Source organism: Pseudopodoces humilis, chromosome 23, assembly GCF_049639895.1.
Source record: "Pseudopodoces humilis isolate 2021_Gansu_Grassland_sample_001 chromosome 23, ASM4963989v1, whole genome shotgun sequence".
In the NCBI taxonomy this organism is placed as follows: Eukaryota; Metazoa; Chordata; class Aves; order Passeriformes; family Paridae; genus Pseudopodoces; species Pseudopodoces humilis.
In genome coordinates, this window is record NC_142222.1 from 1,084,486 (window position 1) to 1,110,599 (window position 26,114).

General features: G+C 49.7%; 1 protein-coding gene across 13 annotated transcripts in view; it reads left to right on the plus strand.

Moving 5' to 3' along the window:
* Window positions 1-26,114, plus strand: part of MSI2 (musashi RNA binding protein 2) — a 203,143-nt gene that overhangs the window by 133,494 nt on the left and 43,535 nt on the right. For all 13 annotated transcript variants that reach the window (XM_014255075.2, XM_014255071.2, XM_014255072.2 and 10 more), the window contains one exon: window positions 23,358-23,440. In XM_014255075.2, coding sequence (XP_014110550.1) covers window positions 23,358-23,440 — 83 coding nt within the window. The remainder of the gene's footprint in view (window positions 1-23,357; window positions 23,441-26,114) is intronic.

Consider the following 26,114-nt stretch of genomic DNA (forward strand, 5'->3'; position numbering starts at 1 on the left):
AACAGATCCAGCACCATTAACCCTCCTTAACCCTCCCGTGAGTGATTCCAAAGCCCTTTGCAGTTGTGTAGGGAATGGAGCCCCGCATTGTCCCAGGGAATCCCAGGTCAGATGTGGGAATGGGAACACTGGGCGTGAATCCAGGCTGGGTCTGTGGCTCACACTTGGACCACAGAACCATCTCTCCATGTTTACTCTCACTGGGACCATTGCCAGCCCCAGTAAGTCAGGTGGGAGTTGAGAGGTGATGGAAATCTTCCTCCTTACCCCTTGCAGGAGTCACATGTGAACACACGTGTTCCTCAGAGCACTGGAAATTAGGGCAGGATCCATAGGGAGAAGTCTGGCAGGAGAATTTGCTTCCTTGTGGCAACAAATATTCCCCTGTCAGCTCCCAGGGAGTTCAGATGAACTAAAATCACTTTAAATCTTGGTGAGGGCTTGGCTTTTGCCATTTCTGTTCCTGTTCTAGTGGTTCTGTTCCTCCTCACCCAAAACCCAAACTAATAAAGGTAAAAATATTTGCTTTTGTGCTGCCTGGATGCAATTGAAGGAAAATAAAAAAATCAGATTACGGAAGTGTGGAAGTTGTTTCCCGTTCCCCCACTTCTGGTAGTATCCCACAGGTTTTCTCCTGGCCCTTTGGCCTCTTTCTGCTCCTTCCCTGACAGGGCAGGAGCACAGAGCCTGTTCCTTATCTGCCCCCATGGTTCAGGAGGGTTTGGGAGCAGCAGGAGGGTGGTGGGAGCTGGAGATGGGCTGCAAACCTGCCTGGCTGCCCAGGGAAGGAGCAGCTGCAGAGGCAAGATGGGAGCAGCTGTGGGTATGAAATTAGTCATTCTATGAAGAAATGGATTTGATAAATAATAAAACAGTGGTATTAACAACAGATGCTTTCCAGGTCAGATGACTTTGATAAAAGCACCCAACAGCCGTGGGTAATGGTATGAAAAATATGTATCTATATTTATAGATCTATTTATATGAAAAGGCATATAAATAAGTGTGTGTGTATATGCTCTCTGTAAATGTACCTGACATTTTATTTCTGGTTTAAAATGACAGTGGAAGTGTCGCTGCTGCCGTTCTTCACAGGCTTTGAGACTTGTCAAGAAAACCTGAAATTTGATCAATTCCCCGAACCCGGAGCTCACTCCCCTCCTCTCCACAGCACAGGCTCCATTTGTTTTTATTTCATACCTTTTCATTTTGATAACTGTTTTGATTTGTAAAATACTATGCCTTATACAATGTTTCCTTTATGATGATGTAGTGCGCTCTTCTTATCTTTCACCTTAAATCTTTGATAAGAGCATTTTAAAAATGAAATTGCTACCTGGCACCATTACACACTCCTGGCTGCCTGCCAGCAAAGACGGAGCTGCTGGAGGAGAGGAGAGGAGAGGAGAGGAGAGGAGAGGAGAGGAGAGGAGAGGAGAGGAGAGGAGAGGAGAGGAGAGGAGAGGAGAGGAGAGGAGAGGAGAGGAGAGGAGAGGAGAGGAGAGGAGAGGAGAGGAGAGGAGAGGAGAGGAGAGGAGAGGGGAGGAGGGGAGAGGAGAGGAGAGGGGGGGGGAGGAGAGGGGAGGGGGGGGGAGGAGGGGAGGGGGGAGGGGAGGGGAGGGGAGGGAGGAGGGGTGGGGAGGGGAGGGGATGGGTGGGGAGGGGAGGGGAGGGGAGGGGAGGGGAGGGGAGGGGAGGGGCGGGGCTCTGGAGAGCCTTCCCGAGGAGTGCAGGAGCTGGGTTGGGATGGAGGAGGCTGAGGAAGGGGAGGAAGCACGGCAGGGCTCAGTCCTGCTGCCAGGGTCAGTGCCAGCCCTGTTCCTGCCATGCCAGCAGTCTCTGAGCAGTCCCCTCTCTAACCCTCCTTTCTAAATTCCTATCCATCCACTGACTGTCCTCACAACCACACTGGGGGCAGAGGAAGCCTGTAGGGGTCACTTTATTTTCCCCTCAGACTGAACTTTGGGAATGTGATGTTTGGTAGGGTAACCCAGCGCTACTGGAGTTTCCAGCACATCCAAGTAATTGAAATGTTTTTGGATAACTGTTGGTTGTGTCGTGGAATGTGATTTATCGGGGGAGGCATCAGCAGTGGAATATCAGTAAATAGAACTGTCTGACGTGGCAGGTCATTTTTATTTTAATGTGGTAGATATAATGAACTCTGGTTGTTATAATTCATGGCAGTGGTGGAATGCATCCATCCCCCTCCTGCTGACATTCCTTGCTGCTCTGTCCTTCGTTAGTGCTGTTGTTATGGCAGGAGAACTCCACTCTCTCCTTTGCATTCCCAGAGTGCCAGGGTTTGGCTGATAAATTGTTGCCTTTTACATTCAATACTATTAGCAATAAACATAGCCAGAAACTTCCCCAAGCAGTTCAGGCATTATCAGTTATTATTATTTATTGAATCTCTTGAAAGGGTGTTTGCAGAGGCTGGTGGATGTTCCCCAGGTGCTGAGGATGTGGCTGTGGCCATTCCTGCCCTGACACCTTTCTGGGACTTTGTAGGGTGGGAGAGCGTCGAGGTCAGAGCCAAGAGAGCAGCCCCCACATCTGCTGTCAGGTGATTTAATAGCATTTGTGTCCAGCCTAACCCAATCTATCTCACCTCACTGAGAAGAAAAAAAAAATAATCCTGCATCAAAATTACTGCTTTTGGAACTGTCTTGTCTCTTTTGAGTAGGAACTGGAGACAACTAGACAAGCTTCAATGGAAGCGAATAAAGAAACGTTACTTTGTGAACACAATCTTCTGGTACCAGTCACTTCTCAACAGCCATTCAATCAAAATGCTAATGGCAAAGGCAACAAGGGAGCGAGGTTATTGTAATCCTAATTGATAGGCTGCAGGGATGGGGTTTGATAAGTGCTGTTGAAGAGATGTTTTTGAAATATGATTCCCTTTAATTACAATGATACTAATAAAAACTGAACAAACTATTTGATGATAGTTTTCTAGGTAACGGCCTGAAGGTTTTTGTTCCAGTTATTTTGGAAGTTTTTTGTTTTGTTTTGTTTTTAAACCAGAAATTATGGAAATCACCTTAAAAATAAAGCCGTAGTGGCAGGTAGTGACTTTATCTTGACTTGCGTGGCTACTTTGCATCAGAGTTAATACTGTCACATCTGAAGCTCTTGAATAAGAAATCCAGTCATGTATTTATACAATAGACTTTGCTGAAAGCCCACAGTTGAAGCCACATTGCATGTAGGAATGCATTTAATATCTCATGCTTATAATAATTAGGATCAATTATGCCAGTGAGGATTTGAAAATACATTTTGAGGGAGGGGCTGAAGGGTATTCACGGGGGTTTTACAGCACATCAGGAGCGTGGGGTGGATGGTATGAATGGAGATCCTTGGCATTCACTAACAGGGACCTCCAAACTTTCCCAGGGCATCAGTGTCCCCTGATGGGTGGGAGAGCTGTGCCAATGCTCCGTGTTCTGTGACTTGCATCTTGCCTCTGGAAAAAGGAGCACAAAGAGAAAGGGGAGATCTGTCACTGACAGGCAGCCTCTGTCTCAGCTAATTCTTGATGATTTAATTGATAACAAAACAAATAATTTTTCGGGGGAGTGTGTGTTTTGCTGTTGTTGGCGTGGGTAGGGGCTCCTGGGACGGGGAGGATGCTCTCTCCTGCCTTTCAATTTGTCAAGCTCTCTCTCAAAGATCTGCCAGAGAAGAAAGGGTAATTAATAGGCTTGAAGTCATTTCCGATGTGTCAGTATTTCTGCCTTGCTTCCAAGTGATAATGTTCGCTGGCTCGAGGCCTCCGGGGAGCCTTCCATCTTATTAACTTGTCTAGGAGAAACAGTGAGTGGGGACAGCTTGGGCCAGTGGGTGACATGAAATAAGGATTTGTGCTGCAGCGAGCTGTAAACACGGGGGCCAGTTGAGTAAAAAGTGGAAAGGGAAAAAAAAAATAAAGGAAGAAAAATATATTAAAAAGGCCACTGGTCACAAGTGTAGCTGATGAGGGGGGGATGTGCTTTATTTAGGGCAGCCTGTCCTCAGTGCATAGAGCTGGAGCTGATATTGTGCTGTGTCACCCATGGCCAACTTCAGCAGTACCAAAACTGGGTCCTGGTTCTGTCCGGGTCCTGCTGAGTCACCTGTGGTCCAGTCTGTGGCCTCTGCTGCTGGAAAACCTTGTGTCAGATGGGCTCTGGGAGTGTTTCATTTTAACCAGAGGTACACGGAAATCTGGGGCTGTGCCATGCATTGGGTGCCATCCTGCCGAGCTGCTGGCCCTGCACAGCCGGGCACATGGAGCACCGCCCCGAGCAGCGGCAGGGCCAGCAGTGGCTGTGGGATGCTCAGGCTGGGGCACTGGGAAGGGACCTGTTTGTCAGCAGCCCGAGGGCTGGGTCCGTGTGCTCCGGGCTCTGCTCGTTGCCAAGTCGGGTTGGCAGCTCTGGAGCGTTTCTCAATTGTGTTTGAGAACTTCAGTGTCGGGCTGGGGGCACTTGGGTGTGAAGAACCGCAGGGATTGAGTAACCCTGCATCCCTTACAGAGCCTGGGACACGCTGGCACTTGCACAACAGCCCAGTGGGGCTGAGCAGGGCTGACAAGGGCCCCGGAGAGACCCTGGTGAGAGAGCAGTGCTGTGCCTGGGGGTCGGGGTGTGGACATGGGGGAAAGACCCCCTTGTGCCATGTAGTTCAAAACGTGTTCTTTGCAGCTCCTCGAGTTGTCCCTGGCCTGGGGGAAGCGTGCTTGTGTCCGGGGAGGGAGCTGCCCGTGCTGCAGGAGGACTCAGGCCCCGGGGACCGGCAGAGCCCTCGGCCGGGCACTGCCCAGGACTGCCCGCTCTGTCCAGGGCAGAGATCTGCTGGTTGTAGCTGGGATCTGGGCTGGATGTGCTGGGTTCCCAGTTGCCTCTGGCTTCAGTAACAGCTGGAGGACAGGCTGGAAGGAGGGACGAGGGCAGAGCGAGGAGGGGGTGCCGGTGCAGCTGAGCCCAGCCCAGCCCTGCTGAGCGCTGCTCTGACCTTCACGGCAGATGTGCCCTTACATCAGGCGGGTGCTGCAGCTACAATTTAACCTTCTTTGCTTTTCTTGGCTTGGTTTTAAGTTCTCCTCCGCCGCACAAGCTTGAGGAGCCGCTCAGGAGGGACGCAGTGGGGACAGCGCCGGTCCCACCGTGGACGGGCTGTTCCCTGGGACTGTTCCTTTGTGATGTTTTGAAGTAGAAAACCCCTTGGCGTTTTGGGTCACTGGGAAGGAACAGGATGTCTTTCACGTATTGACAGGTTTTTGTTCCTTCTCTTTTCTTCCCTGATCTCTCTCCTGTTTGTCAAGCTCACTTCTGCTCCAGAGAAGTTATTACTGCTAAACATCTCTGACAGCCTCTTGGCAAAGTGTGAGGTGGCCACAATGAAAGAAACAAGGAAGCCACCTCAAAGCTCTTCAGTGATTAAGCCACTTAAGTGGCAAGTTCTTCTCTTCCATTGCAGAGCATGTTTCTGCCCAATGGAGTTCCCCTTGCAAGTCCTTATTAGGGAAGCTCTGGTATAATCTAATTAAAATTTTGTTTAATATTCTGTGAAAATGAAAACTGAATCCTCCCTGCTCGAAAGAATGACCGTGCATGTATTAGTCCTCTGTCTTGTTGTTGTTGTTGGCTTATTCAAATATTAACACTGCCTGCACGCTCAAAATGATGGTTTGTGTCCATTAAGAGGGCTTAATTCCCAAATTTAATGATGAGTGATACACAGGAGTTGGTGAAATCTGCTTGCTGGATATTTTTTATTATGTTTTTTATGCTAATGTTCCTTCCTGGAGGTAAATAAGAGGAGGGGATGCTGGGCAATATTATTACTGTGAAATTAAAATAAAGTCTCATTATTTGAGGATGGAATTTAGTGGCTGAAGATTTATTCTTCATCTGCAGCTTCATTCTGAATTCTTCCAGCTAATTACCTGCTGATTAGTTGAGGACAGGCATTGCTCACCTTGGCATTGAGCATCAGGTTGTCTCCTGGGCAGAGTGTTGGGGTGGATGTATTTGGTACATGCGAAGAAGGTACTGACCTCCAAAAACCAGGCAACAGCAATTTCCCTGCATTTTCTGGTCAGACTTAACTCTTCTGCAGGGAAAAGCTTTTTTTGAAGGAAAAAAATATATACAGAATTTAGAGCTGGATTTTAGTTAAAAAACACCCAAACCTTTTGTTCTTGCATTGAGGATGGGAAAATTACCAGAATGTCAGAAAACCTCCAACTATCTGAATGTTTTCTTCTCTTTCCCCACCTGTCTTTCTGAACTTGATTTTAAACGTGGAGATATCTCTGTTCCTGATCTATTGAAGGTTCCCATCAGTGACCAGCAGAAAGGCTGCTCTGGTGTATCTCCTGTGGGCAGAAGATAACTCTAAAAAGCACCGTGTTTATCTGGAGAGAGCAGGGTGGGAGGCAGGAGCCACGGGGATGGATCACCAGAAAGTTTCTCTGCACAGGGAGCAGGGATGGGAGGAACTGCCAGGAAAATCCCCTCAGAGCAGATGTGGGGATTGCAAAGTCTCTGAGTGATATCAAAGGCACGTTCCCAGCTCGGGCAGGGCAGGTAAAGCCAGCACACCCCTTCCCCCCGACCCTACTCCCTCCTCCTCCTCAAGGACAGGGCACGAGTGTGGCTGTGCCAGGCTGGAGGGACTGTAACCAGTGCTCTGTTGTGATGGCAACTCAAGAAACAAGGGCTGTGTGGCGTGTTTGGAAGGAGAGCCCTTATTCTTGAGAGTTTAAAGGGAAGGTGCTCAAAACCACAGCAAGGCTTGGCACGGAGAGCAGCCTGGCTGCAGCCACAGGGCTATGGTGTGTCCACCCTCTGTGTGAGCACACAGAGCCACCCAGCAAAGAGCCCACAAACCCTGGCTCAGTGGTGTTCCTGCCAGGAGGGTTTCTGCCATGAAGCCCCTGGTTTGTCCCCCCAGCCCTCGTACTGGTGCTCTGCCTGCAGTGACCTCTGAGCCCTTGGGCTGGCCAGGCTGGGGGCAGCTGATGGCATGAGGTGGGGGTCTGGCTGGATGGGGCTGACATCATCTGTGGGGATGAATGTTGAAATAATCCAAGTACTCCACAGCTGGGTTCATACCAACTTGCTCACGAGTGGATCAGAGATGATTTTGGCACTTGCCACGAGCACGCCCAGGCAGAGCAGTGGCCATGCAGGCACTTCTGGGGGGCTTCATTATTTCCCAGTCCCTTTGCACTCCATGGCAAAGGATAAATCACCCATCCTAGGATAGATGGATGGAACATGGTGTCAGGCAGGTGTCAGCCTCACCAGGCTGAAACCACAATGACATCATGAAGCAGATCAAAACATAAAGTCTTTTAGACCATGCGTTGGATGTGTTGTGTCACAAGGGCTTTCTATCCCTGCTGATAACGATCAGCACACTTATCTGTGCTTCCTCACCCCTACATTTCTTACAAGCTGATAAACTTTGAGCTGGATGAGAAGCAAGTGTGCCACCATGTCTAGAGCAGGGCTGGAATAGCCTGCCCAGGGGCTGATAGCAGGGTGATAACAGGACCTGTTGTTCCAGAGGATTCTCAGCAACTCTGCTCCCGGTCCTCTGTCCAGGGGTGGTGGGCTCCCGGTGCTGCAGTGATCCTGCCAGCCCTGCCCGTGCTCTGCAGCCAGCTAGAACCAGATAAATACCAGAGAGGGTCGGTGTTCCAGGAGCGGGATGCCTCGCTTCCCTTGGCATTTTAATCTCTTCCAGCACTAGGCTGGAATAAGCACTTTTTTAGTGTGTGGTGATTTATTTTGTTAAAAACCAAAGCATTATTCATAATTATGCAGTTTTATGAGAGTATCCATAGCAGTGTTCTTCCTGTGGTTGGCTGTGGGAGCAGGAATAATATTTAAACAAGAGCCCTGGGGAAAGGACACGCTCACATTCGGCGCAGGGCTCAGCCTATTGAACTGGTGTATAATTACCTCTATTCAGCACCACTGCTCCAGTTATCAGCCAGCGTCAGGGGGAAGGCCAGCGCTTCAAAATGACACAGATTGTTAGAGAACATCAAACTTTTTTAATACAGTTAATGATCCTCAGCTATAAATAGCCTGTTCCCGGTGACAGGCACTCAAGGTTTGTGCTGAGCGGCACGATGCTGTAGTTTGTTGGGTTTTCTTTTCTCCTTCCACAGTTACTGTAGGTCCTTCCACCCAAATGCTTTACAAACAGGGTAAATAGACCCTTTCTGGGTTGGGAGGTGAAGGTCCTGCCAGGCAGGAATTTTCCTGAGGTTGTGTATGGGGTGGGAATTCAGCAGCTTCATCCTCTGGTCCTTTTGGCTCCTGTCCCCCCACCATTGAGCAGAATGGGGATGACTGCTCTGGGGCTCCCCACGTCTCCCATGCCACTGAATAATCTGGGAATGGCCAGGCCTTAGTCTTTGGCAAGACAGGCAGGTTTCGTACATGCTGTGCCCCAGAAGTTTCCTTTGCCCTCTCTCCAACTAAATACGACTGTAGGTTCGTGGAGGAGAGTTTGGAGATGGGACTCTCTGACTTTGGTGGCAGCTGCAGCCCAAGAGCTTGAAACAAGAAGGACTTGGTCCAAAGGAGCCTTGTCCTAGCAGTGCCCTGCTCTGACCCAGTAAATTCCTGAGCAAGTGTAAATCTGCTGAGGGGAATTGTCTGCAGGAAGCCTGGCTGGGGCATTTCTCTGTGCTCAGGCTGCATCACGAGCAGTTCCTACTCCCTGGGAGTGCACAGATCCCTGTAGGTTGCTTTACCCTTTACAAAATGGGATTTGAACCAGCCAAGAAGTCTGAGAGTGTCACTTAGAAGCTTGGGGTGCCGCAGACACGCTGAGCCAGTCGTGGAGGCGGCGTGTGAAGCTGGGACGGGGCATCAGGCTGAGTTCTAGAGGGTTTCTAGTCCAGCAGCACTGCTGACTATCCCAGCAAAATAATGCCAAAAGCCCCTGAAACCCTGAAGTGACTGCTGAACTTGAGCGCAGCGATGGAGCAGCCGCGGTGAGACTCTGCCACAGCTTTGTTCTGTGGAGCCTGCAGGGACCACGGGAAAAGGTCATCGCACAAACACCACGGAGAGCTCTTTGTCTGCTCTGAAAGCGGGGAAGCAAAGGGGATTCTCATGGAGTGCCTCCCCCCCACCCTGCCCCACGTGTTCCCGGTTCCAGGCTCGGGTCAGGAGCCGCTCCGTGCTGGATCCGCAGGCTTTGGCTGCTTCTCGGTGCCGGGGGTTTGCTGCCGGGCTGGGGATGAGCCCGGGGATGGAGCTGGAGGCCTGGGCGCCGTGAGAACACCCCGGGGAATGCTTGGGGTGTGTAATTAGTTCCCCGTTTCCTCTGCCTGTGACTGTGGCTCCTGGCGCTTTTGTTTTTGAGGATAAAGCGTTTTCCCCGATGGTTTGAACAAAATAAATCCATAAAACAATGTCACCAAAACACGGGGAGGAGAGGGAAGCTTTAATAAAGCTTTGTCGGGCCTGTCCACCTGGGAATGGGGCTGGGATGGTTCAAACAGGAAGGAGGCACTGGAGAAGGTCACCTCTGAAGGTGGCAGATGACAGAGCAGCGTGGCTGCACTTCTGGGGGAGCTTTGGCAGGAACCCATCCATCCATGGGTGTTCATCCTGTCCTCCAGCATGTGATTCCCTGGCATCCTGGGGCTGGGCAGAGCTGAGGAAGGTGCTTGGGTGGGACAGATAAAGGGGAGAAAATCTCAAGGGAACCATTCACAACAGGGAGTGACTTGGCTGTAGCTGTCCTGAGAAGTCAGAAGACAGCAGCAAGGCACTCAGTGGTAACAAATCATGGATTTTGGATGGCTCAGCAGAGAAAGTCCCTCTCTTCTTATCTGTCTGTGCATGGTCTTGAAAAGTGTCTGTAAGGGAAGGGAAGCACCTGTTGTACCTGAGGAGCATCGGGAAGCATCACATTTTAGATGTGATACTTTAAAATTTAGATGTCATTATTAGCAAAGGGCTCTGAGTTTTGTGCTTGTCTTAGCCTTGTTTTCCTTCTCCTTTCCCAGCAGATCCCTTTCACAGAGCTGCTCTGCTCTGTGTGGTCCCTATTAAAAGTTTCCTTTCCCAGGGTGATGCTGCTCCTTTGTTGCATCTGGTTCTTAAACACTTTATACTATCAAACAGCAAAACTGCTTTTATTGATGCAGCAAAGAATAATGGGATTTCTCCAATAGGGCTCCCAATCTACACTCGTGGCTTTTTTTTTTTCTTTTTCTTTCTTTTTTTTTAATTTTTTTTTAATTTTTATTTTATTGCTGGCTTCCAACAGTGGAAAAAGATTATTAAGATCTGTTGAGTTTACTCTGGTCACTTCAACAGGAGATTGGGAATATCAACAAAGGACTCCATAAATGGATTATCTCCTGGGCTCTGGCAGGGCTGAGGCGCTGTGCTGCTGCCCTGCCCGTGCCCCTCGGGCGAGACAGGCAGCTGGGAAAGCAGAAGCATCCTCAGTTTCCTGGAGGGTCGGGCAGAGCTGCGGGTGCTGGGCTCCTGTGGGGTCACTGGAGGGTGATGGGTTGGACGTGGGCTGCTCACAAAGGAACCGTGCCTGGCCCCAAGCCCTGTGTCACCTCCTCCTTCTTCACGGGGAGCAGAAGGGAGAGCACAGACAGGACCCACTTCCCAGGATGTCTCGGTGCTGGATTCAGGTTTTCCGTGTGAACAGGTGTCGGGATAAGTGTGTCTGCCGTATAAAAAAAAATGTATGCCATATTAAAAATTTTATATATACATTTTAATGGCCACTGTCAGCTTTTGCCCCTGGACATGTGTAAAATCTGATCACTCCTGACTATCTGGAGCTATTACTGTAGAAGCAAATCTGTTTGGCTGTTTCAGGGGAGAAGTATGGATGCAGCATCTCTGGTGTTAATGAGGAGACACTGACAGCTGAAGGCAGTGGGTGGGGGTCTGAGCACCCTGAAGGTGTTCCTGCCCGTGGCAGGAGGGTGGAATGGAACAGGCTTCAAGGACCCTCCCAGCCCAACCCATTCTGTGATTCTGTTACCTCACTTCACCTGTGGTCCTGAACAAAAATCAAGCTTACATTAAAAGGGTGTTTTCCCCCACCTCATGCACTTTTATCAGAGCTTTCCGGGGAACACGCACCCAAGCAATTTGAACTTTTTCCTTGTTCTCAGCCCATGCACACAGGGGAAAGCTGGGTCGGCATTTTCAGGGATGTTTGAGGCTGTATCTCACACCCTTGGTGGTGGTGGGAGCTGCAGTGTGCTGGCCTCTCCGTGGTGGTGGGAGCTGGTTTCCAGGAATAGCTGAGCAAATACTTCGCTCTTTACATGTGTATCCAGAGGAACAAGTGGTGCGTGCATTCAGAGCGTCTGTCCTGGCCGGGCGCGCTCTCTCACAGCAGTCTGCATTGTTTGCTTAGGCAAATACTGATACGGTGCGTGAGCAGCAGGGATGGAGTCCTGGCCAAGGATATTAATAATGCCCAGGAATGTTGTGTGCTGCCTGAAGTTTTAGTCCAGAGGGGTCATACTGCACAGCTCAAAGGGATTAGCTTAACCTGAGGCTAAGCTGCTCATTTTTGCTGGTATTTCCCTTGACCCAAGTCAATTATTTCCATTCCTTGAATAGTTTTTTTGTTGTTTGGTGCCTGATTTGATATTCCTTTGCATTGTGATGCATGGAGTCAGCAGGGCACCGGAGAGTCTGTGCTCTCCTTCCCAGCCAGGGCTGGCAGAGCCTTGGGCTGCAGCCCAGGGAGGGTGAGATCCATGCAGGCTGCAGAGCTGCAGGAAAGCGTGTCAGCGGGTTGTGGGCACAGCAGCAGCATTTCACCTGGGTGAGGGATGCATATCCAGCAGCTAAAGCACAGTGAGGAAAAACATTAATGAAGATGGGGGGCTTTCTGCACTCCAGGGTGGGGTATACCTGTAAAATGTGCCCTCATGGCCTTGTTCACCTGAGCATTTGAGTTGGTGGCTCCTGCAGCGCTTCCCCACAGCGATGCTGGGGCCACACTGGTCTGACACTGGCAGCACCAGTAGGGAGGGGGTGTCTCTGCTGGATTGAGCCCCACACTGGTGCTCTGCCTGGGAACTGCAGGGACAGCTGCCAGCAGCATCACCAGCACCACTCTTGGAGCCTGTGGCCTTTCAGCTGCCCATTTATCTTGGCTGGTGCTCGTGCGTTAATGAGAGAAGGACACCTGCACACTCCCAGCAAAGTGCCCTTCACTTGGCCTTCCACCCTCTGCAGTTTGCAGGGAGGACTCTGTAACCTCTGCTGGCAGCCAGGAGCCTGGAGCCGTGTGTGTTTTGGGGGGGCTCTGTCCCCCTCAGCCCTGAGCTGTCTCTCTGCTGCTGCTGCTGCAGGATCCAGGTAGGCAGGAGTCACCTTGATCGTGGCCGTTCAGCTGCTGGAAACATTTCTCCCTGCAAAGTCAGTTCTGGAGCTGCATCATTTCTCTGGGGGCACCTCTGGCAGCTGCTGTACCCCAGAATCCACGGTGGGGGGGTTAAATTTCAGCAGCACAAACAAGGGGAAGGTTCTGGGCTTGGCAGGTGCTCGGAGAGGAGCAGCAGCAGTGGCAGGTTTTGGCCTCGTTCCTTCACCACAGAGCTGCCTCGTGCTTCTCCTCCACTTGCTGAAATCAGGCAGAAATCCTTCTTTAAAATCCCTTTTCAGTCGGCTTCAGGGACAGAGGGGCACTGGGGCAGGGCTGAACCGTGGCCCTGTCACCAGCCAGGGGACACTGATTCCTGCTGGTTTTCTGTGACAGCCTGAAACTGGACCATGGCTGAGGTGTGGCACAAACGGGACTGGACAGGGGCAAGCTGGGGGTCTGCCCCTCCCAGCTTCCCCATAGAGGGCACCCACAAATGCCCCATTGCAGGTGGGAACACACTGTCCCCCCTCTTTGTCACAGAAAAGCACCTTTGGGCTCTTGGTTGCAGAAGAGACAGCTCTGGGAAAGAACACTCACACTTTTTTAATAACCTATTTCTATAATTGAAGGATTTCAGATTTCTTTTGTAAGAGCAAGCGCCTGCTTAAACATGGAGACAAATACAACCAATAATATGTACTTGAAATTTAATGCAGGCTAATTCATTTTGGCACAGTCCCAGATATGCTGATTAAATGGCCTGTGAAGTGCTACAATATCTTGATAATGTACATTCCACATTTGATTATATAATCAATTATGTTGCACCTAATAACATTTAAAATTAGTGGAAAAGCTGTGAGCAGATTGTATCAGGTGCAGAGTGGGTCTTGGGCAGCTTTAAAAAAACTTCTGCCAGCATACACTGTGAAGGAGCAGGCGTAGATGGATCTTCAAATACTGTTCTTCAGGAGACCAGAGACTTGATAAAATTTCTGTTAATTTAGTGACTTGATTTAGAATAAAATAAGCTGTCTGCTGCTCCCCTGGTTTGCTGCTGGAAAAGGGACTAATATTGTCTATCAAGAGATAACCTTGCACCAAGTGTTTAGAACAGCCCTGGTCATGTTGGCAGTAATTCTGTGGTGGCTTTAGCCCCTGGGCCAGACCCAGAGCTCAGCTCTGCCTGTGGGGCTTTTCCTGCACCCACCAGTGGGAACAAGAGCTCCCCTTCACTGGCTCTTCCCTGCTTGGGGAACCTTAGTGTTCATTGCTGGGGACAGCCAGTTCCTCTGTTGTACGTGACATTTTTAATGTGCTGCTGATTCCAGCTGTGGGCGCTCCCCGCTCCAGAGGGATTCCCCACCTGGGTGATCACTGTGATGGGGAGTCCTGAGCTGGCACCTGGGAGCAGCCAGGATCATTTGGCAAATGATTGTCATTCCTTTTTGGGAAAGTGAGTGCTTTCTGGGTGACTGGCAATGGCAGGTTAGGGGGAATGTGGCCTGGGTTTTATGGCCCTCCAGTAGAAGAGGGTTGATGGGAAACAAATGCATTATGGCCCCAGACAAGCTGTTGCTCCATTTTTTGTTCTGTTTAAAGCAGCACTATCAACCAGTTGGAATATAGGCTTGGAGTATCGCAGGGAGTAATCTAATTAGTATGAAGTCAATTCACTAGTTCCTTTTGTATCTCGTGATTAAATAAGTGGGAAAATGGCTTGAAAATTAGGTGCTAGAACAACCCAATTACATTTCTGTAGCTTTTTGTATTCAATTTCATAAACAATTTTGCTCTTCGCTGGTTAATCAGTGAATGCCTTTTTCCAGTTTGAAAAGCACTTTTGAAATTATAATGCAATTAAATTGTGTGTGGATGTTCTGGCATAGCAAGCGTGAGGGCTGGGGGCCTGGCAGCCAGCCACGCTCTACCTTGACAGTAATGAGTTCCTGAGCTGGCAGCTTGCTGGTGTCATTCATAATATTGTCCACGCTGGGATGCTGTGAGAGGCAGCCGGCTCTGCTCCTTCCCAGCCGGATCCTCTCCCCTGGGCACGGATCCTCGGCAGACCCGGTGCCTCGGCACTGGCAGTGCCTCAGCGAGCACATCAGATGTGCCAACACCCAGCAGAGTTTAGCACAGACTTCTACAAGTCTGCAGCTGCCTGTGTCCTTTGGGCTTTTCCCTTTTTTTCCCCCTCTTTTTTTTTTCCTCCTTATATGAGCCTTCGCAAGACTGGAGGTTGACGAGGGATATGGGGGGATTAAATGTTGTTTCCCTGGGGGGCATGACAGGGACAAGTAGGAGAACATCTCAGTGTCTCGTTATCAGAGAATCACAGAATTCTTCCAAAACAAAGAAGGTTTGGGGTGGAAGGGACCTTAAAGCTCATGCAGTGAGAGTTTTCCAGCGCTTGCTTTTTGTGCAGTATTTGTCTTGTGTCCAGCCTGCTCGAGGCGAGTGGGAGCTAAATTCAGCCTCCTGGGGAAGGGTGACCAAGCCTGCGTGATCCCAGGATTTACGGCCGAGCAGCACAAGGGGGGAGGCAGAAAGCTGTGTTAAGAGAGAAGGAAATAGCGTTGGAAATAATGACTTGCTTGGCAGGTTTTAACAAGTTCAGTAATGGTATTAGGTGCCCTTGGCTCAAGATAGTAACCTCCTCTTAAATGATCATTACCTGGCTAATAAAGAGCTCGGAGCGGGTCATTACAGCTTAATTTAGACGTAGCATCCTGTTTGGTTTGCACAGCGTGGCCATCTCTCAAGTTGTTTATTGCCTGGATACGAGGTTGGGATATGGGATTGCTTGGATTCTCACATGGGGACTCTCCCCCAGCCACCCCAGGACATGGGGGTCCCCCCCACCCTCACCTGGGGAAGAGGAGCTGGTCTCAGCACTGAGTGGCCACAGCCAGGCAGGAGGATGTGCAGGAGGGGGGGTCCAGCCTTGTGCCCCCCACACTGCCCCAGCCTTTGCTCCCTCCTGATGAGCCCTTGTGCTTCTCTCACCCCATTAGCAGCAGGTTTCATGTGCAAATAATTGCAATAACCAACCCCCACATGTTATTAATATTTTGAAGACATCTCTTTGATAAGACCATCTTTTCAGCCAATTTCCTATTTCTTCAGAAAGCAAAGCATCTTTCCTCCCACTTTCGTAAATCTGTTGTTAAAAGGAAGAAAAGGAAATGGAAAAAAGGATTCCCCCCCTCCAAACCATGACACCAGGCTGGGTTCTGCGCTGCCTTTGTCAGCCCTGGATGGAATTATGCATCATGAATAAAAACTGCTGTCAACATGCATTGGGTTCGAAACATTAGAGCATATGGTATGTGATTATCTGTATTGTCAAATGCAATAAAGTGAATTTGGATATAATAAAAAATGTAATATTTTAGAAATTTGGTAATAAACTGTGGAAGAATTGACAGGCAGAGAGTATCTGATGCCTGTGGGCAAACAGATAAAGATGGCAGGATGTGGCACTCAGTGGCTGAGGCAGCATCAGGGGTTTGATTTTTTGATGAGAGTCTGGCTGGGCTGACTGGTATCGAGGGTGGTGGCTGTTGCCGCTGGTGCTGAATAGATCACACGGACACAGGTCGAGGTGTGGTGAAAAGAAGAGAAAGTTTATTTTTCCTCCCAGGATTTATAGGTTTCTGACCACGGCCAGGGATTGGATGGTCAGGATAACACTTTCTCACTGCACTGGCCATAAGAGATGCCCATCACAAGACGTGTAACAGAAAGAATGTACACATATCTATGTTTATAGTTACTGTCCTGGGAAAGTTCTTAGAAAACCATGTCAGCAAGCTCAGAAGCTGAGTTTTCAGGGCGACAGGTGGCCTTTGTCCCAGCCATTAGGTCTCACTAATGAATAGACAGAAGCACAAGGTTGTAGGTGGATTAATTGGATTTTGCAAATACTTGGGGTTTTCTTCTCTGATAGCAAAAAGAAACCTGTTGGAGTCTGCTGTAATCTCCCCTCCAGCAGCATTCCCAGCATTTCCATGCTGTTGACTTCTTATGAAGCTGGGAAATCTGTACCAGAATAGCAGGGAGCAGTGAAAGGCTGTAAAGGTGGGGCTGCTCTCAAATACTGAGGAAGAGGAAAACAGTGGAGATCATTTTCTCCTGCAGCATCTCACATTCCAGCCTGGTGCTTTAATTCCCGAGCTGCTGACAAATTCATGCCCGTTGAGACGGATGTCCCCAACAGAGAGAAGCTGAACTAGGAACAAACTTCAGGGCCTCCTGTGTAGAAAATTCATGGAAAAGTGCAGATGTATCACACGTACCTGCAATTTTTCTTAGATCACCGCTAATGCTTCTAAATGATCTGCGAACACATTAATCGTTTCTGTTAATTAACAATATGATAAAAGTGGCATTTAGTAAGCTCTGCATAGTGTGCGTCTCAGTCATTATGTACTCAGTGCTTTGGTTTGATTTCAGAGCGTTAATAAAATAAAATTTTAATGAAGATTTGTTGTTATGAAGAATTTATTACCAGGAATTCAGGTGCTGCTGACACGAGCATGGTCAGTGACATGGGCAGGGGTCCCTGGGTGCTCCTGCCACTGCAGGGGCTTGGCCTGGGACCCCATCCCAGCCCTGAGCGGTGCCCTTTGAACCTGGAAACCTTTGGTCAGAATGGCTCATTTGAGAGAGGAACAAGTCCCTTCATCCTCACCTCAGGAAAATCCCTCCCCAGAGCCGGTTTGGGTGGATTTTGCCCCGTCCAGAAGGACAGCTGCCACATGGCTGCCCACCCCGAGCTGCCTTTTCCTGTACTGAGCAGTTACCACTTCGGTAATGCCACACAGCCGAGCAAGGAGCCTGAGCCTTGCAGCTTTCCCAAACAAAAGCAGAGGAGGATCTTGCTGGTGCCCTTTGTCCAGCTGTGCGCTGACCGCCGCTCTCCTGCCGCGCCGGGATGGAAACGCCCGCGCCTCGGAGCGGGGCTGGGCTCGGTTATCTGCTGATTTGATTTGGAGAAGTTACTCCCCTGTCATGGAGAATATACTGACACTTTAAATAGCTGCCTGTGTCTGCCAGGAGAACCTGACTGTGTTCCATACCCAAGGTGTACATTAGCACACTGTGCTTTGGTGGGTGTCAGTCACAGCAGCAGGACTGGAGAGCACATGCTAAATTAGTTAAATGAGGATATTTTCCATCCTAGACCACAGCTTTTAACCTCCTTCTTCCCCTTCCATCTGGTGGTGCATCTCTCTCCTGGTCTGGTTATCACAAGGAGGAGGTGAGATCCTGTTCACCTTGGTACCTTCAAATGTGGTCACCAGTCTCCCCAGCAAACCCCTCCTTGGAGATGAGGAGGTAAAATCTGAGACATGTGTCTCAGATTATGGCTGTGTTCCCTGAATGTGCAGAACTGCTCCATTGGAAACCAGAACCTCTTCTTCTGTGTGTTTGCAGCACAGGAAATTGTAATAATAGGAAATAACAGCTTTTGTCAGCTTTTCTCCTAGACAGGTTTTGGCTCTAACAAGCTGAGTTGCAGTATGAAAACTCGGAGGAAGGGACAAGGAAGTGAGGGGGAAGCAATGTGTTGGATGCAGACCACAGGGAATATTTAAGTGACTTCTTCAAAGGCACAATATAAGGAGGTGGCAAAGTCGGCTGTTTTCAAGTCCTGGCTGTCGGGTTCCGGGGCTGAGGAGTGAATGGCTTTGCCCTGACACGGGATTAAACCCCCAGGTCCCCATTCCCAGACTCTGGGGGTAATGACTTGTAGTACCTTTGCAGACATGCTTCACTGTCTGGGTAATTAAAATGTCCTGACCCCTCTGCTCGGTGTGTTCTGTTCATCTACAAAGACAAGATTTGGTGACAGTGATCACAGGACGTGGTTTCACATCCCCCTGTCCACCCCCACCTGCAAGTTTATTATTATTATTATTATTATTTTTGTAAGGCAGCTTGGCAGGCTGGGAGCTTACTAAGGAACTTTTTCCTCTCTGATTACAAGGGACGTGTGAATAAAGTAGAATGGTATTGATTCACACCAATCTATGCATCGACTGTGTGGGAGCCACTTGCAATTCCCAGCAGCACTGGAAAGCTTTGCAACAGGGAGAAATATGACCAGGCAAGTTGAGAAAATAAATTAAACTAGTGTCAACTTTTCTTGTTTCTTCCCTCATTATTAATGGATGGAATGGGGCTCGTTTATCAAGAAGAGGAAAAATTAATTGACACGGGCTTTAATGTTATTATGCCTGGCTTGTCTGGTCACATTTCTTCATTTTTAATTTTTTTTTTTTTACTTGTGAAAGGCATTTTATTACCTTTCACAGGACCAGCTGCCAAACTATGGGTATAAACAAGAAAGCAGGTGCATAAATAATACCAGCAGGACTGGACTTTTCAGCATTTCAGAGCTTAAGTAACTGAGATCTGAGGAGAGGAGCAGACGCAGGCGAGCGGGTCAGGTCCGGAGCCGTGACACAAAGAGGGAGCACAGCCTGAACTGATATTTCCTTGTGGCCCTGCTGGGAGCTGCAGCGCGTGTCAGGCTGGATATTCCCATCTGTCAGCACAGCCACTGCTCAGGCAGCTCCAACGCCAGGGCCACAGGGACCCCAGGGACCCCAGGGACTCGTGCCAGCACCAAATGGGTGGGAGTGAGGAGCAGGATGGCTCTGTGGAGCGTTCTGTGTGTGTGAAGGGGGACTGATCTGCACTGACAAGTGACTGTGGGCTGATTCTTGCTGAGCAGCAGGAGCAAGGTTTAAGCAGGGCTGTGTTGGTGTGACAGGGGCTGTGTAAATCTCCTCCTTTGTCCTCTCCCTGCTCTCATCTCCTGCCCTCTTTCTTCAGGGTTGCTGTGCAGGACAAAAGGGCCTTGGTGATCCCCGAGTTCCCAGAATATTTTCAGGAGCTCTCTGGTTGCTGTCAGTGCAGGACGAGGCTGTCCCAGCTGCAGAGATGCCGCAGGCTCACCCACAGTGTGGGCACAGCTCGGGCAGAGGCAGCACAGCAGATGAGATTGAGTGACTCGCTCCACATCATCAGGTGACCTCCAGCTGGGGGCGTAAAACAGGCTCTAGCTGCAGTGTCTTCACCCTCCAGAGCATCTTTTGGGTGGCTGGAGGGCCCCCTCAGAGCCGTGCCTGCCTGGTGAGCTGGATCTGGCTCAGGCACCAGGCGGTGATGGAGGTGCTGGTGCTGTGGCTGGGGGCTGGGGAAGGGTCCTGGTCTGCCCAGCAGGGTTAACCCCAGCATTAGCCTGGCTTTAACCTCAGTGGCGTGGGATGCAATCACCTTGTTTTGCTTGTTGTAAGCGAGCAGGGGTCTGACAGCGAGACCTTTACCCGGGTAAGCTGCTTTCCTGTAATTCTGCCAGCCGGTGACATCCTCGGCGTGTGCAGCCACAGCTGTGACACGGATCACTGTGCAGCCAGACCTGGGGCTGTGGGAATGGTGCTGCCAGCCAGGGAATGGAGATGGATTCTGTAGCTGTGGTGTCGTCATCTCAGCTATATTTTACCAAGTTTGACGTAAAAACTCTGAAGTGATGACAAAAGCGTGAAATTGTTGGTTAGAGTGTGATTAAAACCAAAATGCAGAACATGGGAGCCCTGACATTTGGTATCTTCAGTCTGGCTTCTTAATAGCATTTATGGCTTCTGACTGTTCTTTTACAGTATTTTAATCTTTTTATGGTTCCAGTCCCTTTTTGGACAATGTTTGTCTTATTTCTGGAATACGGTGGCAGAACGTGCTGAGCTGACTCTGTGGAGCCACCTTCCCACAGGCCTGGGCAGCTTTGGTGGCTGAACAAGGCTTGGGGTCAGAGGAAGTTTTTCACAGAACCCCAGAACCACTGGGGTTGGAAAAGACCTCCAAGATCACTGAGTTCCAGCTGTGCCAAATCCCCGCCTTGTCCCCAGCCCAGGGCACTGAGTGCCATCTCCAGGCCCTCCTTGGACACCTCCAGGGATGTGCACTCCAAACCTCTCTGGGCAGCCCCTACCAACCCTTTCCATGAAGAAGTTTTTGTGAATTCTTCTCCTTTCTGGTGTCAGGGTGTATTGGAGGATGGGTTCTGCGCTATCAGATGTCAGGTATCCAGGCTGGCATCATGTTGGTGCCTGTTGGTGCCCACTAATCAGTGGATGAATAGAGTGGGCTGACCTATTTTTCAGCAGATGAATGGAGTGGAATGACTCCTCATTCCCAGTAGATACCAGAGGAGGGGGGGTTTTCACCTGAAGGTCGTGGATACATGTCTCAGCTTCCTTTAGTGCCGGTGCTTGGCTCAGAGCCTCTCATCTGGGGCATCTGTTTGCCTCTTACTTTATTTTTCTCCCTCTTCTTTGTCTTTTATTTTACAGAAAAGATTATTCAAATGAATATTCAGTTTTATTCATTTGAATAAAAAACCCAACCGTTTGACTCTGTTAAATGCTTATCTCTTAAATAGAGCTTGTTAGCTTCCAATAATAGCTTCATTCAGAAGGATGCAGTATAATTTCATTTTAAAACGTGTGCTCCTTGACAACCGGAATCCTATTTCTGTCACCGTTTTCAACAGCTGCCTTTGTTTTGGGTTAATCTTTTCCATACACTTTCCGAGAACCATTTTTTTGTTGACTCTTAGTACCTCTCAGAAGAAATAATTGTCTATTTAGCCCAGGAAGGTTTCTGAGAGTTTTGGTAATTTAAATATGAGTGTGTATTCATTATGAGAACTAATAAGACCATGCGTGCAGGGGCATCTTTGTGTGGGTGCAGTTAGTAAAAGTTGGAATTTGATATCCAAAACGTGAAACAAGAAAATAATCACAGAATGGTTTGAGTTGGAAGAAACCATAAAGCCCATCCAGTTCCACTCCCTGCCATGGGCAGGGATACCTGCCACTATCCCAGGTTGCTCCAAGCCCTGGCCTTGCACACTTCCAGGGATGGGGCAGCCACAGCTTCTCTGGGAACCTGTGCCAGGCCCTTTCCACCCTCCCAGAGAGAAATTTAAGTGCCTGTGTGCCTGCAGATGGAAATCCTCTGGTTGCTCCCACTGAGTTCGGGGTGTTGGGCATTGCAGGTCACCTCTGGTTTTCCTCTCCAGACCAGTCTGACCAAGTGCCACAACCCTTCAGAAACCTGCAAATGGCTGCTACCACCTACAGATTGTTATTTTATTGTTAGAAAATCTGGAAATGCAGAAAGCTGGGTGGCCATCTGATTTAATCAGACAAATAATTCCTTGATAAACCTGTGCTTAAGCCATATGGAGTGGGATGAGAACGGGAAATTCGTTTCCGAGTCCAGACACATAATGACTGCAGCGGCTTCCTTGTGGTGTTCGCATATTAGGGCTAATCTCCTAAATTCCCTCTCCCCTCCATCCTGGCACCAAGACCTGACACAAGTTGAAAGAGAAATCCTCAACTGCAGCACTTGCTAATGAGCTGCTAATGATGAAGATGTTGCTGGTGCTCAAACAATTAATGACTTGTAGCCCCAGCCTGGCCATCTCATCGCACTGGTCCGGCTCCCAGCTCTGGAATTCCTGGGATGCCAGATTCGGGCAGTTAACCACAAAAATTTTAGGTTTAATGCAGGTCTGTTTAAGGTAGATTTAAATGGAGTAATTTAGAAGGCAAATGAAAGACGTGAGTTATGTAAAAAAATTCAAGCTGCTGCCTGCTCTAAGTGCAAAGCAGAGCAGTGTTGTGAGCTTGGTCTGCTGTGTTACACCTTGGAGGAAGGCTAGGAACCATTCCTGCTGATCCTTCCCCCGGTGAGAGGGTGTGAAGTGGAATGGGAGCATTCCCCATGGCTACAGGTACTGTGCACTGCCAAAAAACTGCTCACACCTCACCTGGAGATGCACCTTCCTCTGGAGCCGAGGCCGCTCTGGGTGCGAGAGGCTCGGCCCCGTGTGCTTCTCAGCAGTGCACAGCCCAGCCTTTTCCAGTCTGGGGGAGGGACTCCATCCTCTTAACAGATTCTTAAGGTTTCATCAGCATAGTTGGTGTCGATGTTGACTCAAGGAGCCTTCTCCAGCACACGAGAGTGGGGTTTTTTCATTAGCCTGAGGTATTTTTGTGAAGGCAGGAGCAGGGAACGCGGTGTGTGGCTGTGCTGGGCTGCCAGGCGCCTTTAGTGCAGCCCCAGCAGAGCAGACTCGGTCACAGCCACGGGCAGGCAGCACGCATCAAACAGCCTGAACCAGCCCAAATCCTCGGCTCTTTGAAGCAGCAGTGGAGAAGAGAGGAACGATTAGATCAGAGGCCTTAAATGTAATGGGTTCCTGGAGGCCTCAGGATGTCCTGATGAGGTATTAGAGGAAGTAATTCAGGAAGAAAGGGACAAATAACCACCTCCGGAGCAGGGCTGACCCGGCAGCTGCAGAGCACACAGAAACACAACGTGCCGCTCTGTGTTTGGGAAGCTTTGGGGTTTTTCTCCTTGTCAGGGGTAAATGAGGAATCATCTTCTCTCTTCCCGGATTTTTATGGTTTTTGGGTCGTGTAATGAGTCAGCTCTAATGGAGAAGTCCCGTGGAATTAAACAAGAGATGAAATCAATATGGTTCCATAGAAATATAATTGGGTTTTGTAGAGTTTGCTCTTAAAAACCTATAAGGTGTAAAAGAAAATACGGCCTTATAGTAGTTTCCTAGCCATCATGTAACTGGGGTGTAACTATCCATTAAATTCTGCAGGATGGATCAAAAAATCCATAAGGAGGTTTTAATTCTCCATTAAATCCTATGGAAGAGCTGGAACAGAACCGTATTAATTTTCCCTGAGACAATGCTTCTTCCCTCCATTAGGTTGCAATAAGCTCAGGAGCAGCTCCATAGGCAGCAGGTGTAGTCACACGTGCGTGTTGTTATGGAAGTTTTCCAAAGTCCCACTGGCTAAATAATGCTTTATTAAAATGAAATTGCTATACTTAACTAACGTTTTCCTCACCCCTCCCCTTTTTGTGTCTTTATTAAATAGGATTTGGCTTCGTAACTTTTGAAAATGAAGACGTGGTGGAAAAAGTCTGTGAAATTCATTTCCACGAAATCAATAATAAAATGGTGAGTGTTGGTGCTCCGCGCGGTGTCGGTGGCAGGGAGCTCTGAGCCCCCGTGCCAGGGTGTGCTGTGCCCAGGGGTGGCTGCTGAACCTGCACCACGGCTGGCCCAGCCCCTGCTCTGTCCCCCACAGGCTCCGAGCAGCTCTTGGTGTGTGAAGCCCAAGGGCTTGAGGAGGGTGTGAGCTCAGCTTCTTGAGCAGAGAACCAGGTGAAGTTCCTCCTCAATGACAGGCAGGTCCCAGCTTGTGGGCTGCCCTGAGCCAGATGAAAAGGGGCATTTGTATTTCAATTGCTGCAGTAACTTTGATATTTTCGGCTAAAATATTCTTTTTCCCTTTGTCAAAACATCCTTTGCTTCTCAAATGTGTATTCAGATATGCATTGTATATTGGTCTGATATGTGTTCACAGACTCTAAATTTAATAATAGAGCTTTTAGTGTGGATAAGATCAAAGCAATCTCCTTGGCATATGCTGGAGGCCTGCTTCAATATTTGACTTGCTAATTTTTCCCAGGGCACTGAAATAATATTCCTCATATTGTTCCTCTCTGCAATATGCATCTGAAATAAAAGTGAGGGTCCCTTTGGCCAAATGTGGGGTGGGATGGTGAGGCAGGGTTGGGGCAGTGCTCCTGGTCCCGTGGGAAGTCTCTTGCTGCACTTCAGAGGGTTGCAGTGAACTTTGCCTGTGCTGTTGCCCCCCAGCCCCTCCTGCACTGGGGCTCCTGCCTGTCCCCACGGAGCCTCACCTGAGTGCCTGTGGGCTGGGGGGAGGCTCATTCCCTTTAGACAGTTTCTAAATGCTCTTAATCTGCCTTAAAACAAAAAGAACAGAACAAACCCCGGCCAGCACCACGCAACAGACCCAAGGACAAATTAGAAAGGCTCGGGATGTAAATGTGGGGATTGGCAGGTGGGAGAGAAGAGCTCCCCTCCAGGATTTTCCTGTGCACAGCAGGAGGGCACACTCCATAGGTTTAGTCGCTCCTCACAACAGGCTTTTCTCTGGAGCAGGGCTCAGGAGGTGCTGGGGGGAGCTGGAGGAAGCAGCAGGTGCTGGTGTGCCCCAGGCAGGGACAGTGTTTGATGCTTCATCCCTGGATATGCACCCGTGGGCTGGAAAAGCCTCACCTGGCTCTTGGCATCTCCTGGGAGGGGAGGAATAGCGTAGAGCTCTTGGGAAAATTCCTTCCCAGGTGGAAGGCTGCACAGGAAGGTAGCAGGGAGCAAGGAGGATGGGACAGGGTGAAAACACTCGAGGAACATCACAAAGAGCAAGAGAAACCGTTTTGGGTGTTCGTGTTTGTTGTTGGGTAATTAAAATATCCCCTTCCCACTCCTGTGCCCACTCAGTGCCCCCTCCAGGTACCAGAGCGTTCTCTTCTTGTCACTCCCTCAGCACGGATTTTGAAAGCAGCCCACGAGCGAGGGGATGAGACATGATCCTGTCTTGGGACTGAGTCATTGCCTGCTGATGTGTCTGCAGCTGAATCCCAGCCCCTGCGGGGCCACGGAGCTGCGTGTGCGTGCGGCTGGGAGCTGGGAGTGACACAGCTGGCCTGGGGTGACACACAGCTGGCTGGGGGCACTGGTGGGGTCATGTCATGCTTGGATCATGTCCCCCTCTGTCCCTGAGCTGTGGAGGGGACCGGCTCTCACAGCCCCAGCCCGAGGCCATGGGGTTTGCAGCAGCTCGGTGAGCTGGGACTGGGACACGCTGTCCTCATCCCATCCCTGTCCCCATCCCCATCCCTGCCATTTCCCTGTCCCCATCCCTGTCCCCATGCCCAGCTTGCCCAGCTGGGACACCCACAGCTCTGTGGGCTCGGGCTGGCCCTGAGCTCTCTCCTCTCCTGAACGCTGTTTCCCCAAAGGCGGGGGCAAGCAGAGGGCAGTGGGGTGGCTGCTCCCCAGCCTATTTCCAGCTCCATCCTCCCTGGCAGGCTATTTTTAGCTCATCCATTCTGCTTCTGTTGCCATCCATAAAGCTTAGAATGTCAAATGTAATATTAAACGAGCAGCAGGACAGTGAAAAGAAAATGCCAGTGAGGTATTTAATAAATGGAAGTTGGAATTTATGTGGGAGGCCAAAGATGCTCTAAACATTGCAGGGGGACAATAAACCCAAACAGGCTGTCCTCAGATTATTGTTCCTTTGACAGGAGCAGGCTGCTTTGCAAAGAGACACCTGTTTTTCTAAGGAAAAAGTGAAAGTAGCTGGGAAAGAAACTTGATGGAGATTTTCCCTTAGATGTGACTAAGATGTGGTGGAGTCACATCCTGGGTGCAGTGCTGGTGAGGGGGGTGATGAGCTGCGCCATGTCAAGGTCTCATGTCAGGCTCTGGAGCAGCTAACAGAAATGTTGGGCTGTTCTAGAACAGGCTGTGAACACTGCCCAGCACCTGTGGGTCTTCCTCCCTCTCAGGGTGGCATTTTGCAGGTTTTGTGGGCCTTGGGGACTTCCAGGGATGGGGCAGCCACAGCTTCTCTGGGCAACCTGTGCCAGGGCCTGTTTCAGACCCTTTCATTCCAAGCCCCAGCCATTTACATGGTAGATCAACAGACCCACAACTCAGTGCATTTTTTAAAATAAGCTTAAAACCTCTCTGCTGCTGCCTGGTGTGGCTCACCATGGTGTGAGTGACACGTTGTCCCCAAGGTGATCGGAGCCCA